Raw genomic sequence first — 19,993 nt, forward strand, 5'->3', positions numbered from 1 at the left:
GTAGATAGGGAAAGCCCAGTTTGCTGTTTCACATCCAGCTCATTTGAGAATTTGACATCACAAAATATGTTAGTTCATCTGGCCCTTTGTACATCCCAGGGTTTGAGTCCACTATAGAGCTTTGTACATCTGCCAAATAGTCTCTAATTTAATGTTTTCAAGACTTCTTGACAGCTGTGAGGTACACAGTGTAACAATTGTAATTTACTATTCACAACAAGGTTTCTAATATTGAAAACATCCTTTTTGTGACTGTTAACAGAACAGTCTTTAATAGTCATACATTTAATCAGTGACACAAGAACAAATGCATGATAAATTAATACAAACAGCATAACAACCATGCAATAAACAGCATGATGATCTGTAATTGTTGTGCATGACAACCTGCATCTCCTCATTACGAGTACATTTCTAATGTTGCCCAACTATAGAGCAGCGTACTATCTGTCTACGAATCACTTCAGCCCTCTGGGTATTAGCCCTATATAATATCTAGACCAAACCATATTTTCTGTTCTTGCCAACCTTCGATCCATTTCCAAACCTAAAAGCAGGGCCAACGTACCACTTTGCATTACCTATCTTATCACAGAACATTTTTATTTTAGACTTCGGGGGCTCTATGTAGTAAATGTGTGCAAAAGGTTTAAATGACTCTTACACATGTCTTAGTTTCACTTCCTGCACTCCGCTATAGGAAATCATTTTTGGTGCCATGTATGTCTAGTGCGCAGCATAGTCAGTCTGCTTGAGTGCGCAAAATAGATTAGCGCCAGCGCAATGTCGAATTGTGCGGCGACTCCACATTATCTCTGTATGTTTGGGGCAATGGGTTGAAACTAAATAAAAAGTAAAACTGGGATTCGCTTACGACCTATGCTTTTAGAGGTTGTGTGTGCTTTCTTCCCTTTTCCTCTCAATGTTGCTGGCATTTTCATTGAAAGAGAAAGAGCATGATTCTACAAATTAGGAATATTTTCGTTATTTAGACAGTTTATGGAACCACAGTTAAATTGTAGCAAACACCCAGGTAGCCTCTGTGCATTTTAATAATTTCAAATGCTGTGGACTGCAATATAGATCTGCTTAACTGCCATTTTACCGAAAAATTTTGATTAAACAACTATTTGTCTACAATACAAAATCATTGCAACTTTTTTCGAAGCAGTAAAATGAGTTAAAGCATGTCCCGTCTAGACTTCGGGAACGCCCTTTACCTGGGAGCACCCAAATTAACCCTCAATAAACTCCAGGTAATTCAGAATTGCGCTGTTCGTACCCTTTTAGGAATTTCCAGTCGCCAGTCGGTGGAAGCAGAACTAAAAACAAATCTCCACTGGCTACCTATCAAGGCAAGAATCGAGTTTAAAAGCTTATGCATTGCTCACCGTGCCTTCTGGAGGAAAGGCGCAGCTTTAAATCACACCCTGATCAATCCATATAATCCTACTAGACAACTTAGATCGATGCATGCCTTCTGAGTAAACAACCCTAGGTTTCAAAGAGCGAGGTGTCGAGGTCGAACTTTCTCTGTAAACTCGGCCAGACTCCGGAACTCTCTCCCCATACCCCTGCGCTCTGAGCCCAACCTCCTCTCCTTTCGGAAAAAGCTGAAGACGTTCTTGTTCAGCAGATAAAAGCAGTTCTCTTTCCTTATACACTCATGTCATCCACTAGCGGTAGGATGCCTGCGGGTAACTATCGCGCTCTATATAAACCTACTCCAATCCAATCCAATCCAATGTTATCCCATAGTTATTACATACTGAAGGATTCACTATGTTTTAAAATTATATTTTCATTACACTGAAGCAAACTGTATATTTAATAATAAAACAAATTGTAAGGCTGAATACCTATAAGTGATCTAACTACGCAGTCTGCATTCTCTATAGGATGTAAATACACCTGCCAGACTTCTACGTGAAACTCACTCTACCCTTGTGAGAAGCTGGCCTGGTGTATGATGTCCACTAATGTAAGTGGGCACCTTACACCAGTCCAGACAACCCTTATGGTGATTTAAGAGGTCTTAGACAACCTCAGAAAGCTCTCTAAGTGGCAGCTGTTGGGAGCAGCCTTCAGGCTTAGTCTTGGAGGAGTGTAAAGCAGCTTGTTTTACCAGAATGCAATCTTATAGTGTATATTAAATGAAAAAGAAGCACACAAGGTATTTATATATATATACATATTTACTTTATAATACTCTCTAGTAAGTTATAGTATCTCCAACACTGAGATAAACACAATGTACAGAATACATCAGCAAATTAACAGTAAATAGCACTAAATGCACGGTGGGCCCCAGGGGGGGGGCAAACCATATACTAAGAAAGTGGTATAAGAACTAAGACCAGAGTCAGGACAATGTCGGGACAATGTCGAGAGGACGTAGAATCGCTGGGGACCCAAGGTAAGTAGATAGGGACCCCACGGAGAGCATGGACAGTGTGGGAACACAACTGCGGGCCCCGTACAACTCAAAGTGCAAGTCGCAGTTGTTTTTTTAAAGATTAAGGACCCTTCCCACCCGACCCTGAAGAAATCCCATGGAAGACAGACGGTTGGACAGCCACCCCACCAGTGGATACCCTAGTACCCACGTTACCTACACCAGAGAAGCTGGGTGCATAGGGGTGAAGTGGTGTCGGAAACGGCTGTCAAACCCAATAGAGAACTTCAGGAAAGTGCAGCTGCTGGAAGCCGAGAAAGTGTCTGTGGGAATCCAAATGTGGTTTCTTGAAGAAGAGTGCCAGAAAGCAGAGGGGGCAGAGTCTATGTCACTCAGGAGTGACCAGGAGACTTGGTCGACGAATGCCCACCGTTGGTGGGTTCTTCAGGGAAGATGACGACGACCTTGACTCTGCAGCTGTGGGGACCAGGCGATACTAAGAATGACCAGGAGCCAGATACGAGCTGTCCCACAAAGGATGTCGAGTGCTGAGGGGTCAGTGTCTGGCGGGAGCACCAACAAGCCTAGCTAAATGCAGCCCACGCAGGAAGTCAAGAAGGTGCAAAGTTGGGACCAGCAAGGTCCAGGAAACTCACCAAAAGAAGGAGAGTCAGTGCAGGCCCGAGCAATCAGGAGAGCCCAAAGAAGTCATAGATGACCCTCCATAGGACCCACACACCGAAGACACTGGAGTCGCAGGAGGACCTTGAGACCTTGAGCAGCATACCAAAGCAGCAGGCCACGGTGCACACGATGCAATGTGGCTGAAAATCTTGGTGGAAGAAGGTGCCAGAGGATGGGGCTACTTGGAGCGCAATGCACTTGTTTCAAAGTTGCTAACAAGCCTTTGCACTTGCGCGGTGCACAGGGGTTTGGGAATTGCAGCCCCCACGAGGGATACTGGCCTCTCAGTGAGAGTGCAGGGCAGGCCTCGAGAGCTGTGGAAAACCACCACTTGTGTTGCAGAGCTCACATAGTCCGGAGACTCAGGATCTGCAAACCAGTCAACTTTAGTTGCGGTGTTTGCAAATGCAGAGGAGTGGCTCCTTCTCTCCAAGGGAGATTTCTTCAGGGGTCTTTGATGCTTCACAGGCCTTGGAAGGCTCCTGTATGATGCACAAGTACAGACGATGCAGCAGACTGGAAGGGAGACAAAGTCCGGCCCAAACGAAGTCCAGCAAAGTCCAGAGTGCCCAGGCGGAAGAAGAAGTAGTTGTGCCTGATCTGAATCTTGTCCCACAACAAATCTACACCCAGGTATGCTCTTAAGTACCCTAGGGAAAGGGTTGGATGATTCAGGGGACTCTTCGATGGGAGGCTCTGGACAGGGTGGAGTTTCCTCCCATATCCTTTGTCCAGTTTCGTACCAGAGCTGGAGCCCACGGCTCCCAGGACTGGTTTGAACTGGACTATGCACAGGGACACCAACTGTGCCCCTCATGGAGACTCTCTGGAGCTGGCAAGCGCACCCACTCTGCTCTAATGCACTAAATCCTGTCTGGGAGGTGGTCACATCTCCCTGTGACAAGATGCTTATTGTTTCACCTTCCTCTGATCATGATCATGAGGCCCATAGGAATGAATGGGGAGATATTTGCAATTTGTAATTTGCAATTCACAATTAGAGAATCGCAAATTGCGAATGCAAAATCAAGGGTGCCAGGGTGCCAAAAGGACACCCTGTTGCACCCCTGAAATGTACATGTGTGCGCATGTGGCACAAATACATGCACTAAGGACATGTATGTCAAATACAAAATACAAAATAGTGCATTTTTCAAAGAAATCGCAAATTACCACCAACTTGAAGTTGGTGGTGATTTGCGATTCCTATTGGCCAAATTGCAAATTTTCTGTGCTTCTTACATTGCATTTAAGGAATCGCAATTTGCGATTCCTTAAATGCAATTGCAAAATAGGGAATTGCTATTTTGTGATTCCTTATTTTGCGAGGCTGTTACATCCCACTTACCTGAATTGCGATCGCAAACGCCGAAATACTGCGAATTTCGGCATTTGCAAACAACATTTTGTTTCATACATATTGCCCTAAAACCCATTTTATCCTACGGGATTTTGATTTCGAAGGACGGGATATCCGTCACCGTTGTTACGGAGCGACCCCCGCTGCGTTCTAAATCAGACCCTAAATCAGACAATCAGGCGAACGGCGCAGAAACTATAAAGTTGTAGTTTGCTTAGAATGCTCATTAGTGGGTTTTTTACCTGTATTTTGGACAATTACATGACATTGTGACTCAGAGAAAGGTGTGAGCCCCTTACTGTGCACAGTGTTCTAGTACACATAGTACATTTTAATTGAACTACGATTTTCAGTAGCCCAGAGCAGTATCTTCAAGAGTCATTCATTCATGCACATCTTTTTGACAATGAATGCACATTTTATGCCGTCTCTTTTCTTAACAAGCGCTCCACTCCGCTCCGCACCGCTCCACTCCACTCCACTCCACACATTTCTCATACTGGGGCTGAAACTGACAGACTGGCGCACAGTGCTAGGCAAGCATAGGACTATAAAGGAAGAGGTATGCTTTACATTTTAATAACTGCTCTTAAACCTTTCCCATGTGCAATCCCTAGTGTTAATCACAAGTGGGTGAAAGGTGTTTCGGCACAGCCTTCTGAACATAAAACATCTGTGTGGAGTGTATCATTATGCACAAACCTCAATATGGATTATTAAACATGAATAACAAATGTATTGAAATATTTTAACTCAGTAACTGCATAACTTTGTCTCAGTTTGAACCACTGAAGTGCCAGTCTCTCTACTATACCCGTCATTGGAACTTTGGAATGTTGAGAGCTCCTTTGAAGACAATGGGGTAGCTTTGGGCTTATAAGGGCTGGTATAAGCCCGGAGCGCCAGCATTCCAATGTTTGTCTTCATGTATCTCCCGTTTTAATTTAGAACATTCTACCCTTAGCGGGTGGAGTGTTGTAATAGTCGTATAGCCCTTCTGCCTCGGGCTATACCGGTTATTAAAGGGCCTCTCCCTCGTTATAGGCCTTCGCCTGTTGCTTGGGCCTATAGCTCAGATTCTGGGCCTTTAATATCTGGTCATAGACCTCAGCAGCGGACAATAAGGCTACACTATCACAGAATTATTTGCTTTTATAAAGCTGATAATCCCCTAGTAAATCTTTGAAAATTGTGCCCACTTTCAGTTTTAGTAGTAATTTAAATCTGGATACTATGGCTATGTATGTCCTTAAACTAGGGTATTAAACTAGGGTTGAAGCCCGCTATGCCCTTCACAGGCTTCTTACTAAAGGGTGAGACAGGTTTAGGAGAGAATGTGGATTTTACACAATTCAAATGATGTTTCAAAGCACTGGAGGGACATTTGAGGATTGGCAGTGGCGTCGGAAAGTATTGAAGGAGGTTTCGAGTTCTCTATGATTCTGGAAAACTCGAGGAAGTTTCTGTGGACAAAGGTGATTTTGTGGGCATGAGCGTGTGTCCCTGGACTCGGGGGGTATTTTCATAAGACTGGGAGTTTGAGGAGTCTCAAGGTCGTTTTGGAGAACTTCAGTAATATTTATTGAAATAAAAAGAAGTTTTTAAAGACTGTGGATGTTTTGAGAACAAGCCAGGGGACACTCAACACTGTTTGGAAGACGGGAGAGTAGCTACGGGGTGATGTACATACAATAATAGTATAAGGTTGCATTTGCTCTGACAGCAAAGTGGATTTGTGTGAGCTCAGCACTGACATTTCCACACTGCAGCCAGACCTGCTCCTTACACACAGAGAGGAGGACAATAAACTAACCTTACCTGTCTAGGGTGCTTCTGACATCCTGAAAAACAGAAGAACAAGAAGATGGACATCAGTTTCCATTACAGATTTTAAATTCTTGCAAAAGTTTAGGTGTAATATGAGATGTGAAATTAAAGTTCAATTAAACACATGGAAGTCTCTCACACATGGAGACACTAGAATGCCAATCTCACACCTCAACACACGCAGTCTGTGATATTCTGATTAAGGTCACATGACACAGCACAGTTTGTGATATCCCAAATGGGACCACAAGGCAGCAGAACATTTGTGACAGTACAGTCTGATATACTCTGAATGCATAATGTATTATAGGCTAGAATACCTGAGATCAGACGACACACCTGTTATAACTCATGCATCACTAGAAATAAATGGTGAAATACCTGAGAAACAACTAGGCGTCTATACTTAAAGTATATCACACCAAAAATACTTCTAACACTTTTCTATGGAATTAAATGCAAATAAACAGGGATTTTGGATAAAGCACAGGATAAGATCTTTAACTCTTTTGTTTTTGTTAGAAAATGTCCACCCATACAAGCTGCAACACTAGAACTGGGTATAACCAGTACTCAGTAAAAAACCTTTGTGTCTATATACAATGGTATTTTGATTGAAAACAGGTGGCTCCTAATACTGTCTGAGAATTGGTCACACTTGAACTGGAATAGTCTCAGTCATCAAATTATGTTCTATGTAAAACAAAACTTGACTTCTCTCTGAATTGTTTCAATTTGAAGAACAAATTATTAAATGAATAGACGGAAGAAATTCTATGTCAGGACCAGAAGCGAGGGATATGCTTTTCTTCCTGTGCTTTAATCAGTAGCAGCCATATTCGAACTTTATGATCCACTACAAATCCCAAGAACCCTTGGGAATGGAACAGACAAAACATCCTATCAAACATAGGAACGCAAGATGACGCCTAGATAAGGTACGTGAGAGTCCGTAACATGCAACTTTTGACTTATGTCAGTGAAGTCAGAGATGGCGCTGTGTCTCCGGGAGCCTTCAGCCTGGTGTGAGACGCCCCACGGAGCTTAGAGTTTCTAAACTGCTTCTACCCTGTTTGATGCCCTGTTCAATCAGAGTGGGTAGTGCGAGTACTTACACCTTGCGGGGTCAGTACTGACAGCGATTGTGCCGCAGATTGCTTTCTGTGATCGGGGCACGCTCCCAGGCCGCCTTTCCCCGGCAATCTTGTCTGCACCTGGGGGTGAGTGTCCCTGGGCTTAGATTCTCATAGTTCGGCTTGATTCACGTTGAAAACCCTTGGCTGGACCGCCAAACCCATATTGCTACTTTGCCTGTCAGAACTCCTCTGGGGTCATAAAATCAGCAGCGCATGCCTGCCCTTGCCTTTAACACACAATTGGCACTTTGCAGCTGCTTCGGCTGTATATTCTGGTGTTCATCTTGTGAACTAGCACAGCGCCGTCTCATTCACCACTATCGGGGATCAGCAGTCGAAAGGAGACCCTTTAGAGTTCCTGCCCTGGGATGATGAATTTTATCCTGCGGTAGACGGCTTGATTTACCGGGTGGTTGCTGATGCCATCGGCCCCTTGGAACAGTGACTGGTGGATCAAACTGTGTGTGCCTGCACCCATATCCCTAATACCGAGGATAGCTTTAACCATGAAGTTTTCATTTTCCCTGAGCAAGGTTTGTTTCTAAAACCTCTTCTGCACCAATACCGGGTCCTACTGAACCAGTCTTGGAATCCCCATGCCGTATTTACCCGGACCCTCAAGATGAGGAGTCCTTTGTGGGCTCAGAAGATGAGGCGGAGTCCTCCAGACCTTGGCACCCATCCACCCCTTATTCCGCTGACACAGCGGACTGGCCGTTGGATGTTATCAGCCCCCTTAACAAGATCCTTGATATGGCTGAAGACGCCAAGACCACAGGTGCCCTTATTTTGCCAGAGTTCCTTTCAGGGTGGGCAGAGACCGCTATCATCTTCTTAGGTAACAAAAATTGTGCGCTGTTCACAGAGCACCGACGCTCCTTGTTGATCCTGGAGGGTCCAGGCTTTGTGATAAACAAGATAAAGTCACTCCTGGTTCCTTCCCAGAAAGCAACTTTTCTGGGTTTTGTCAATGACTCTACTACAACTACCCTCAGCCTTCCATCCCAGAAGGTGGCGAAGGTTCGTTAGGAATTGAGGAAAATCCTGGCCAAACCTCGCACCTCACTTAGGCAGATCACTTGCCTGGTGCGCCTCTTGTCGTTATCCATCCAGGCCATCTTTACGGAGCCCCTCCATTACCAGGCTTTACAGAGGTTAAAGACTTCTCATCTGAAGAAAGGACTAACATACTTCACCTGGTGCCTCTCACAGACAACACGAAGAAAGAAACCAGCTGGTGGCTGTCCCACATGGAAGCATGGAATGGGAGAGCGATTTTTGGTTCAGCCTCAGCCCTCAATATAGAATCAGACACAAGCATGTCAGGTAGGGGACCCAGATGCAGAGAGTTTTCTACAGGTCAGTCTCCCTCCCCCTGGGTATCTCTCCCTCTCACCCTAAGTGAAGAGAATCCAGAGAGTCAGCTAGGTACCGGCATAGGTGCAAGGTCAAGTATGTGTATAGAAGGGGAGTCAAATAGCAAAGATGTTTTTGAGTTTGAGGCAAGACATCTTGACAAAGTTTGAGATATCGGAGAATAACCAGAGAGGGATTCAGAACAAATGCGAGACTTTGGAAGGAAAATTGGACAATATATCACAGAGAACTGGAATCCTGGAGGAGGAAGTGAAGTTCTTCTCGGAAGCAGTGATCGAGAACTCAAAGGAATTAGAGAAATTAAAAAGGCAAAACAGAGCACTAGAGGAAGATATGGAGAGGTTGGAGATGCAAGCTAGATGCAATAATTTGAGAGTTCTTAAAGTACCGGAAGGTTCTGAGAAGGAAGATAATAAAGCCTTCATATGCAAGCTATTAAGAGAGGGAAGGTATCCTGAAAGATAGACCAGAAATTGAGTTGGAAATGGAGATCCAGAGAGTCCACAGGGATCCCATTAAACTGAATTCAGGCAGGAAAGCGTCGAAGAAGATTTTGATGTATTTTCAAACCTACGCAGTAAAGGAATTGGTGCTGGGAAGAGCATTGAAGGAGGGAATATTAAAACATGAAGATTTCACCTACCAAATAACGTCCGACCAGGGTAAAAGAACACCGCAGAGGCAGTGGGAGTTGGGATCTTAAATAAGTGAGCTTAGGAGCAAGGGAGCACAGGTGCAGGTGAAATTCTCGGCACTGCTAAAAATAATGTGGCATAACAAGATGCACAATTTCTATAATACGGAAGAAGTAGATACCTTTCTAGCGCAGATGGAGGGATGAGAGTCTTGGAATATTGTGTAGGAGGTGATAGGGGGTCAGAAATGTATGTAAGCACTGGTTACTCATTTATCTTTTTTTGTATTCTTTCTCTTCGGGAATGGGGGGTCACGAAGGGCGGTTTGTAACGCCCAGGGAGTAAAATGGGGGTTTCCCATGGGGGCGGGTGCGCACAAGGTGTGGACGGAGCATAGGGAAAAAAAGAGTAAAAAAATGTCCTCAAGATGCTTAATTTGAAGAGGAAGTTGAAGGTGAATACATATAACTTTGGTAGCAGGTTAAAGGTAATGGAAGGTTGAGGGGAAAATAGAGCAGAATATGGAAAATCCTAAGAAAATCTGTTTTTTAAAATGGAACGTTAATGGGTTAGGGGGGGAGACATATAGGGTGTTAGAATTCTTAAAGGATAGAGTTGTACAAATTATCTTCTTACAAGAAACTCATTTAGAGAGGCAAGAATGTAGAACGTGTTTTTTTAACTTAGATTGGGTCCAAGAGGTTCTGTGTTCAGACCAAAGGGGGAGTACTAGAGGAGTGGACATTATCAGAAGGAGTAATTCAGGAATTAGGGTGGTAAAATATGAGACTGATGATACGGGGAGATGGTTATCGGCCACTATATTGAAACAAGATAAACCTCTGGTCTGTGCAGTTTACTATGGGCCCAACAAGGTTAATCAGGGACCTTTAGCAAAGCTTGAAACCTGTCTATTTGAAACACGGGCTCCCATAATTTTATGAGGAGATTTCAACTTGGTCCAAAATAAAGAATTAGACAGAGCGTCGCATGTGAAATATTTCACACCCCCAAAAGCATTTGCTAGATTTAAGAACATGATTAAAGAATTTAATTTGGTGGAAATTTGGCATAGCAAGAATGGAGGGATATGAGATTTCACGTAATACAGCAAAAAGTATAGACATCATTCCCGCATGGATTACTTTCTCTTAGGGAAAGCACTCTATATGCGGATGTAGAAGTAGTATCGCATATTCCAGCAACTCTATCTGACCATTCTGCAGTAGTAATGTCTGTGAACATCCACCAAAGAGAAGAGCAAAGGAGATGGACGCTAGACAGGTCTATATTACTAGATGAGGAAGTGATAAGAGATTTGGGGGGGGGGATTTAGGAATATTTTCAGGTAAATATTGGTTCTGCAAATTAGCAATTGGTTTGGGACGCCTTCAAGGTTTATGTAAGGGGAATTATGAAGTTTGTACCAGGGGAGAAAAGAAAGATAAGAACACAGGATGAGGAGAGTAGAATAAGGGAGATCAGGATGAAAGAGAGATTTACAGAAAGCCTCCCTAGAAGGTGCAAGTAATCTGTCCACTTTGGCTAAAGAATTAGAGGATTTGCAGGCTAAATTTCAGGCTCAGTTAGATAAAACAATATGTGAGAAATGGAAGGCGAGTAAGCTTCAACATTTTGCCTACGGTGAAAAATGTAGCGCTTTGTAGGCCTGGAAGGCGAAAGTAGGTAGAGCCAGAAATACAATAAAAAGCTTAATAAGTAGAGAGTCAGGGGAGGCTCTGTGTGCGAATGCAGATATATGTCGGGAGGCCAGAGGGTTTATGAGTGAACTTTATAAGAAGACTGTATTCCCAGACCAAGAGAGCATTAATAAGTGTTTAAGGCAGGAAAACCTTCCCCAGTTGGCTGAAGAGCAGAAGAGAGCTTTGGGAAGGGAGATAACAGAAGAGGAGGTCAGGATGCAGTGCAGAAAAAAAGGGCTTGAGGAAAAGCAGCCGGAACAGATGGCGTTCCAGTTTAGGTACACTTATGTATTTTAGATATAGTGGTGCCTGCTTTTATGTCTCTGTGTAATAGATGATATAGCCTGGGAGAAAACATTCCTAGCTCATGGTCAGAAGCCACAATCACCTTAATATTGAAACCTAATAAAGATCCACAGAAAGTAGATTCCTATAGACCCATATCCCTTTTAAACTCTGATTACAATATTTACTCGGGTATTGTGGCATCACGAGTAGCACAGGTGATAAAAGAAGTGTGCACTCTGATCAAAGGGGTTTTTCCCCCGGGAAGCAGTTAATCGAGTTAACGTTTCAGATGATAGGAGTGGTGGATATGGGAGAAGCGCAAAAGATCCCCTTGACCATAGTGGCAGTAGAGGCTGCCAAAGTATTCGATCAAGTTAACTGGAAATATTTGTGAAGGTCCTAATCGTTTTTAATTTTCCGATAAATAAGGTGAAAGCTGTAAAAAATCTGTACCAGAGCCCTAGAGCTAAGGTCTTGACTAAAGGAGAGTTGACGAATTGGTTCAGCATAACAAGAGGTACAAGACAGGGATGCCCCCTGTCTCCACTCTTATTTAATCTATACATAGAGCCTTTAGCTAATTCGATTAGGGTGGATACTGCAATTCTCCCCTTCAATTGTAACAGGTTTGAGGTAAAACTGGGTCTATACGCAGATGATCTGATCCTTTATACAATTAATCTCCAAGAGGCAATACCTAGTTTGATGAGAAAAGCGGAGGGCTTTGGTTTAAATCTCAGGCTACAATGTTAATATAGACAAACCCGAGATTAGGCAGTGGAACCAGGAAATAAGCATTCAGGGAGCCAAAACTCAAATGCCTTATCTGGGGGTGATTATTACACAGATGTTAGAAGATATTCTGAGAGCAAACTGGAAGAAAGTGAGCCGGGAGATTTCGGCCTTATTGTTGAAATGGGCGAACCTACCGTTAAATATCTATGGTACACAGCACCATTTGTGACATTTTGAATCTGGCCCCATGACAAGATCACAGGATAGCACAGTCTGTAATATTTGATAATCTCAAAGGGGTGAAATGGCACAGTGGAGAATTTAGCATTCTGAATAGGGTCACCGGACACTGGAAAGTCTGATATTCTGAATGAGGTCACATGATCCAGAAGAGTCTGATACATCGAATGATGTCACATGATAAAGAGTTTGATATTCCTAATGGAGTCACATGACCCAGCCTACCATATTTTTTTACACTGTGTCAGGATGTCAGTATATAAGGAGGTCAATATATACTGTCCCTGCCTGTACATTCCATTGGGCCGTCAGAACAGAATGATTTGCAGTTAGTTTATCTTGCTTGTATATTTTGTTGGGTTGTCAGAATACAGGAGGTCAGTGTAAATTAACCCTGTCTGTTGATCATACATGTGCTCCACATACATTCAACTCCACACACACCATATGAATGTAACTCTTCTGTATTGTCTCGTATTTACCAAGCAGTGTCTCACCTTCAGGAGGTCCAACGCTGGCTCCACACATTTCTTCTCTAGATCGGTTATCAGGGCATTGAGAGAGGTGATCTGATTGGACAGCTTGAAGATATTTGCTTTTTCTACCATGGAAATTTTCTTCTCCATCTCCTCCAGTCTCTGGTTCAGTGTCTGTTCATTATCTCTCAGGAGCTGGCGCAGCTGTTCAATCTCACACTCAAATCTCTGCTTCTCAGCTCTCACTTTGTTCTGTCAGCAACAAAGAAATGATGGTTAGATTCCGAGGAGCTTTTAATGTCACAGAGCCCACCCCTTCCTTCCCTCTCAAGATATTCAAGAAAGGTGATGATGAAACAAAAAATCTGATTATGGATTATGAAAATGATATGCTTCAGGAAGGTAAAGAAGTGAATAGACTAATGATAATTGATTTGCAACGATAATTGATTTGCAATCTCAGAACACCCAATCTTCTACCTTTTTCACCTACTAAAAGACTGTTAGCAGAAACGCACAGGCTCATAAAACGTCTCGCAATGAAACTAATCTCCACATAATGGAGACATTCTTAAATCCGAATACAAGACCATTTGAGATTCAAACCGATTGTAGAAACATGGAGAGCCTCTGTAATGTACGGGGTGAGAACAGAACCCACTGCTTTGCTCAGTGCGTCTTCTTCAATAGTTCTGTCCCTCGGTCCAAGAACACACTTGCTGACGCGCAGCCACAAAGATATCCAATCACTTCGTTCAAGCTATCGGAGTCTGCACTTTTAACCCTATAACTCTGCTCTAGACTTTTCACTGTGTGTTTATTTATTAATGATTGTGTGCCTGCACTTTGCACATTTTTAGCCTGACTTTCATTTTCTTTGCACACAACTGCGTTGCCCGCCTGTTAGAGCAGACCCGCAATTACAAGGTCAGCCATCACTTTCAAACACTGCCTAGGCCTTGGCGATTTTAATATTCACATGGATAAGGGCAGTGACACACTGTTTAACCTTTATATGTCCCCCCCTAGCAGATCTGGTTGAAGCTCATGGAGCTAAAATCGTATTGTACGTGGACGATACTCAATTGCTCTTTACATGCGACAGGAAGTCAGATCTAAATGGTGAACTTGCCTTTCAGAAGTGTTCTCTTGGTTTCAACTTCACCAACTAAAATGTAACCCCGACAAGTCGAAAATGGTCCTTTTTTGGTCTCCCCCCAGATACTGTATGGTGAAATTGGTAGCCACAGGATATGTCCCCCCCCCTAGCCTCAGGGACGTCAGTCAAGAACTTGGGAGTAAGAATCGATGACAATCTATCCATGAACTCCAAGTACAAGCGGTCGCAGCCTCCTGCTTCGGAGTGCTGAAAATGCTTAGGCAATTTCTGCCTCTCCTTACTGTAACGCACAGAAAAACTGTAGTCCATGCATTGGTCCTTTCCCGGTTGGACAACGTTAACAGTCTCTACTTGGGAATTCCGGACTACCCATTGACACGCCTGCAGGTTGTGCAGGACTCTGCGGCTAGGGCTATCTTCATGCTCCGGCCTAGAGCACATATGTCTAGTTATCTGAAGACCTTGCACTGGCTTCCGATCCGGAAGAAGATCATATTTAAAGTCTTTGGTCCTGACCTTTAAGGCTCTTCACAGGTTGGGGGCCCCGTACCTCAGGAAGAGAGTACAATTTTATCACCCACGTCGCACTTTGAGATCAGCAACACTGCATTTAGCCTGCATTCCCAATTTTTCCTTTGCCCGAATCAGTGGTCGGTCATTTTAATTTTAAGCAGCAAAGATATGGAATGGCCTCTCTCTGGAGCTGAGACAGACACAGGATCTCCCTCTTTTCAGGATATCATTGAAAACTTTTCTTTTTCTACAATAGTTGTCATCCGCGTGTCCAATAACCCCGTTCTCGTTAGCCCCAACCACCATTAGCAGTGCCAGTACACTCCTCGGAGTAGCCGTGTGCTTTAGAAATCCCAATTAACATAACATAACAATAGCTGATGCTCTACGATCATTCTCATTCAAATCCTAAGGTTCCTAAAATCTTAACTGAATCATTGACCGTCCATGAAGATATGTATTTTCAACAACAGCTTCTAATCCTTCCTACCAAGGAATTTCAGGAAGAGGTTTTGTGAATGGTAATGACACTGCAACAGCCTGCCATAGAGGACCCACAGCTGCTCTCTTGTTAGTACTGAGATGCTCATTGTGGCCAAACGTAAATAAGGATGTTGTGCAGTATTTTCTTGCTTGACGAATTTTACACTCACGGAAAATTATTACATTCCAATCCATCTGTATTTTAGCCTGTACCTCCTAGACCATGGCAGAGGATCTCATCGGCTTTTATCCTTACGTCACTACCTGCAGTAGAGATCTATTTATTATTGTCATCATTGAGTCCTTTTCCAATATAGCTAATTTTTCTCTTTTTAAAATCATACCATCTCCTTCCAACATTGCAAACCTTTTTTTCACAGATATTTATTGATTACATGGGCTTAGGGACAAAGACCATGGTGTGGTATTCCAAAAGAGGCACTTCACTGGAGACACAGTAGAAGTTTTATGGTTCAAACAGAAGATCTCACCCATCACAGACAGCAGCAGGAAGCCAACTCCCACGATCTCCTTCAACCCCTTATGACATGGCTTATGACACTCAGAAATTCTAATCACATATCCAATGTTCCTTTGAAGAACATTCAGTGACATCCATGGTGTTCTATGAAGTTAGGCTTTTAAAATGTTATGTTAAGACAGGCACATGCCACACATGGCTTGACAAATCTGTCCAACAAATGCAAAACTGTGCAACTTCTTGTCTCCAGCTGAACGCAAGTAAGACGGAGATTATGATCTTTGGCAAGCATACGGAACTCTGGGGAGACAGGTGGTGGCCGTCGGATTTGGGTCCTACGCCTACTCCGGTCGCTGAGTTAAAAAACCTCGGGGTGTGGTTCGACCCAACTCTCACCTTTGACTGCCATACTAAGCGCACGGCGGCCTGCTGCTTTGGCATCTTGCGTGGATTACGGCCCGTATTAAAATTCTTTGATGCTACCACCAGGCAACTTGTGATTCAGGCAACAGTGATTTATCGGCTCGATTATGCCAGCTCCCTTTTAGTGGGATTAAATCAGGCCGAAATCACCCGCCTGCAGCGTGTACAGAATGCGGCAGCGAGAGCTGTTGTGAGCCTACCTAGATTCTGTCCTACAACTAATACCTTGCGCACGCTGCACTGGCTACCGATTGCGCGAAGGATCCAGTTCAAGGTCCTCTGTGTAGCTTACAAGATCCTCAAGGGATCCCCTGCCTTGATTCTTTCCAACCTTTTGTCCCGCTATGTCCCGGGCCGTGCCTTAAGATCCTCAGACCTAGAACTTGCTGTCGTCCCCCGTTTCAAGCGCTGCCGGGCTGGCGGCGGTTCATTTCAAGTAAGCGCCGCAGTGTTGTGGAATTCCCTTCCCCTTGAGATTCGTGCCCTCAGGGATTTGCTCTCTTTTCGTCGAGCTGTAAAAACTTTCTTGTTTACTTAGTTCCTTTCCTTTGCTCCGTTTCTGTCCTGTTGTGTTGTGTTGCTACCATGTCGGGCGCCAGGACGCTCCTTCGCTGGAGCATCTGTGCGCGTAATAAATGAGTTTAACATAACATAACATATTTACATTTGTGCACTTTGTCCCCTCTAAGCCCCCGTCTCTGCCTCGCGCGTCCCTGCCCTCGCGCTCATCGCGCATAACATCAGCTGGCAATCTAGAATGCCAGCTGACGGTTTGTTTTGACAATTGTCATTATTAATTGAGCCTGTAACCTGTACGCACCCTCCTTCCTACCTGGTGTGCTGTTCATTCTAATTAACATTGAATCTGAACTACGAAGCTTCTATACGTGCCTTCATTCTTTACACTTTTGGCGACGAGGATGGGATCACTGGGCATGTTATAACAAGTGAGACATTTTCAGAGGAAAATAAAACGTTTAGAAGTTAAGAGTGGATTTCAAATTGTATTGCTAAAAACTGTAAAAAAACAAAACCATTGGAACTGTTAGTACATAGAAAGGATTAGAAAAAAGGGCACAGCACAGTAATAAAGAGAGACAAGCACTTAAAAAAAAATATATATATACAACATGGCAACTGGTAATATATACAACCTATCACCCCCACAATCGTTTCTGTCTGGTACGGGGGAACCTCAAATAAAGTGGGCAGAAAGGCGTGAATTTTTTAATAATTACATATCAACTTTTGATAAGCCAGATGAACAATTACCAGCTGAAGAGAAGAAAAAAATACTGCTGCACTGCTTAGGAGCTGGTGGACTGAAGGTGTACAATAGTATAAACAAAAAAGTACGTGAAGGAGCACAAGGAGACGTATTTGCAAATGCAATGGAAGACTTAGACAAATATTATAAGCCCACTGTGTGTGTAACAGTTAATAGATATGAATTTTACAGACGTAAGCAGGGAAAAGAGGAGAGTATAGAAGACTACGTCTCTGCATTGAAAAATTTAGCGCTGACATGTAAATTTGAAAACATGCATGATGATTTAATAAGGGACCAAATTGTAATGTGTGCAGCAAATCCTAACATACAGGATGCCGTATGGGCCAAGGGAGAGAAACCGCTACAAGAAGTGATTGAGATAGACAAAAAAAAAAGAAATCACTGGTCGATGTGCTAAAGCTGTGCTAAAAGAAGATAAAGGTAAACAGGAGGAACCAAGTGTGGTGGCAAAAATAAGTAGCGGAAAGAAGAAGCACATAGTAAAGAAAGGTAGATTTAATGAAGAAAAAGAATATAGAGGGAGTACAAGAAATTACGGGGAACTCCAATGCTTTCGTTGCAGAAGCAACAGACACTTAGCGAATGACTGGAAATGTCCGGCAAGGAACAGTAAATGTACTCAATGCGGTCTACTGGGACATTTTCAGAAAGTGTGTTATAGGAAAATTAAAAGAAAAGTGAAATTGGTGGAAGAGAATGAGGAATACGAATCGGAATCCTCGGATGAGTCAGAGTACAACTTATGTGTGCTCAACATAACAGAAGGAAAAACAAATGAGAACAAGGAGGAAGGTAAGAAGAAAAAAAAAACCTGTGTGTGAGATTACCATACGAGGAGTGAGCATAGAAATAGTAACCTTGTACAATTGTAAATAGGAAGATATGGAATTAGAAGGGAAAGAGTTGGAATCAGCTGATATTACCCTAAGAACATTCACAGGTGAACCCATTGAGTTGATGGGTTGTAGAGAGCTGGAATTTGATTTCAAGGACAGAAGTACAACTAGTAAATTATACGTTTCAGCCACTGGTCCATCAGTGCTAGGATGGAAGGACTAAGGAAAATTGGGGATCATGCTCAACCCCAACAGTTCAGATCCTGTAATGACCTTACAAATGGAGAAAGTGTGGGAATCAAAGTTTCCTGCCAGATTACGTGTATACACAAGGTGAGACATATTTCCATTTTCACTCAGAGAAGAGGTAAAGAGAAAAATTGATGATTTACAAGAAGCAGGTATAATAGAACCCACAGAATCGTCTGAGTGGTTGCACCCTTGGTCGTGGCCCGCAAATCGAATGGCCAATTGAGGTTGTGCATTGATTTGCGAGACCTCAACAGAAATATCCTGGTTGACCAATACCCACTCCCAAAAATAAATGCAATGCTTTCACTCACGAAAGGCATGAAGGTCTTCTCAACAATAGATCTCGCTGCTGCGTACCATCAGGTTCCCCTACACCCAGAAAGCAGGCATCTCACTACCTTCATTTCGCCTTTCGGGTGCTACAGATTCAAAAGGGTACTCTTTGGATTAGCTTCGGCAGCAGCACTATTCCAGAGGCTCATGCATGAACTGTTTAAAGGAATAAAGAAAGTGCTCATATTTCAAGATGATATTCTAGAGAAGGAGGACCACGATCTGAAATTGGTGCATGTACTGAATATACTTGAAAAGTGCGGAATGACCGCAGAGCGAAAAAGTGCAAGTTCGCAAAAAGAAAAGCAACATACCTGGAACATGAAATAACACCGGTGGGAATAAAGCCCAAGAAAGAGCTACTGAAGGCAATCAGAGAGGCACCAGTTCCCAGGAACACAGATGAACTAAGAGCCTTTTTTTGGATCGGTGGAGTTTTATTGGAAGTTTGTGAGCAACTTTTCCACAAAGAACTATAGCATTAGACAACTATTAAAATCTAGGAATAAGTTTGAATGGTCTCTAGAATGCAATGAAAGTTTCAATACACTCAAGCAGGAAATTTGTGAAGCACCACCCCTGCAAGTTTTTGACACGACTCTTAACAGAATTGTCACCATCGATGCTAGTGCAAGAGGTATTGATGCAGTCTTCACACAAGCTGATAATGAAGGGAAAGAAGAGACAATAGCCTTCGCATCCCGCTCGCTTACATCAACGGAGGAAAAATACTCCGTAATAGAGAGGGAAGCATTAGCTTGTGAGTGGGGACTAGAACATTTTCGACAATACATCTGGAGAAAAAGGTCACCTTACGGTGCGACCACAAACTGCTCACAAAAGTCCTTACCGTTAAGGGACTATATAATGCATCACCTAGACTGGCATCTGTCTGTGAGGCTACTAGATTACAACTATGAGGTGCAGTACTTGCCGGGTACTAAAAACGTAGTAGCTAATTTCCTAAGCAGACTACCCCTTCCAGGCCATAAGGAACCTGCAGACAAAGAATTTTGTGTGGCTAGCATCATTGAGGAGTTCCCCGGCATACAAAATAAGAACTGGAATGAGGCATATAAAAAGGATGAGACAATGCAGGAAGTGCAAAAACTCATTGTTGATGGCTGGCCCAGCAAGAAGAGTTTAACCCCTTCCATGCTCATGACGAGCTTAGCTCCTCATGAGGCACAGTGGAGCTGTGCTTATGATGAGCTGACCTTGTCATGAACAATGGAGCTTTCCAAAGATCAGCACAGGAGGGGAAAACCATTAGCACCCAAGATGTTAAAAAGGAGCTTAGACCATTCTGGGAACTCAGAAGTGAATTGTAAAGGGAAGGAGAACTCATCTTGAGACAGGGTAAGGTCAGACCACCAGTTGCACTGAGGAAAAGAATATTAGACAT

General features: G+C 43.3%; 1 protein-coding gene across 1 annotated transcript in view; it reads right to left on the reverse strand.

Moving 5' to 3' along the window:
• Positions 1–15,894, reverse strand: part of LOC144827940 (E3 ubiquitin-protein ligase TRIM58-like) — a 60,030-nt gene extending 44,136 nt beyond the window's left edge. Inside the window, exons 1-3 of the mRNA XM_078686105.1 lie at positions 15,850–15,894; positions 12,878–13,108; positions 6,258–6,280 (exon numbers count right to left, since the gene is read on the reverse strand). Coding sequence (XP_078542231.1) covers positions 6,258–6,280; positions 12,878–13,108; positions 15,850–15,894 — 299 coding nt within the window. The remainder of the gene's footprint in view (positions 1–6,257; positions 6,281–12,877; positions 13,109–15,849) is intronic.
• Between the last annotated feature and the right edge of the window lie 4,099 nt (positions 15,895–19,993).

The sequence above is a fragment of the Lissotriton helveticus genome, chromosome 4_1 (genome assembly GCF_964261635.1).
Source record: "Lissotriton helveticus chromosome 4_1, aLisHel1.1, whole genome shotgun sequence".
NCBI lineage: Eukaryota > Metazoa > Chordata > Amphibia > Caudata > Salamandridae > Lissotriton > Lissotriton helveticus.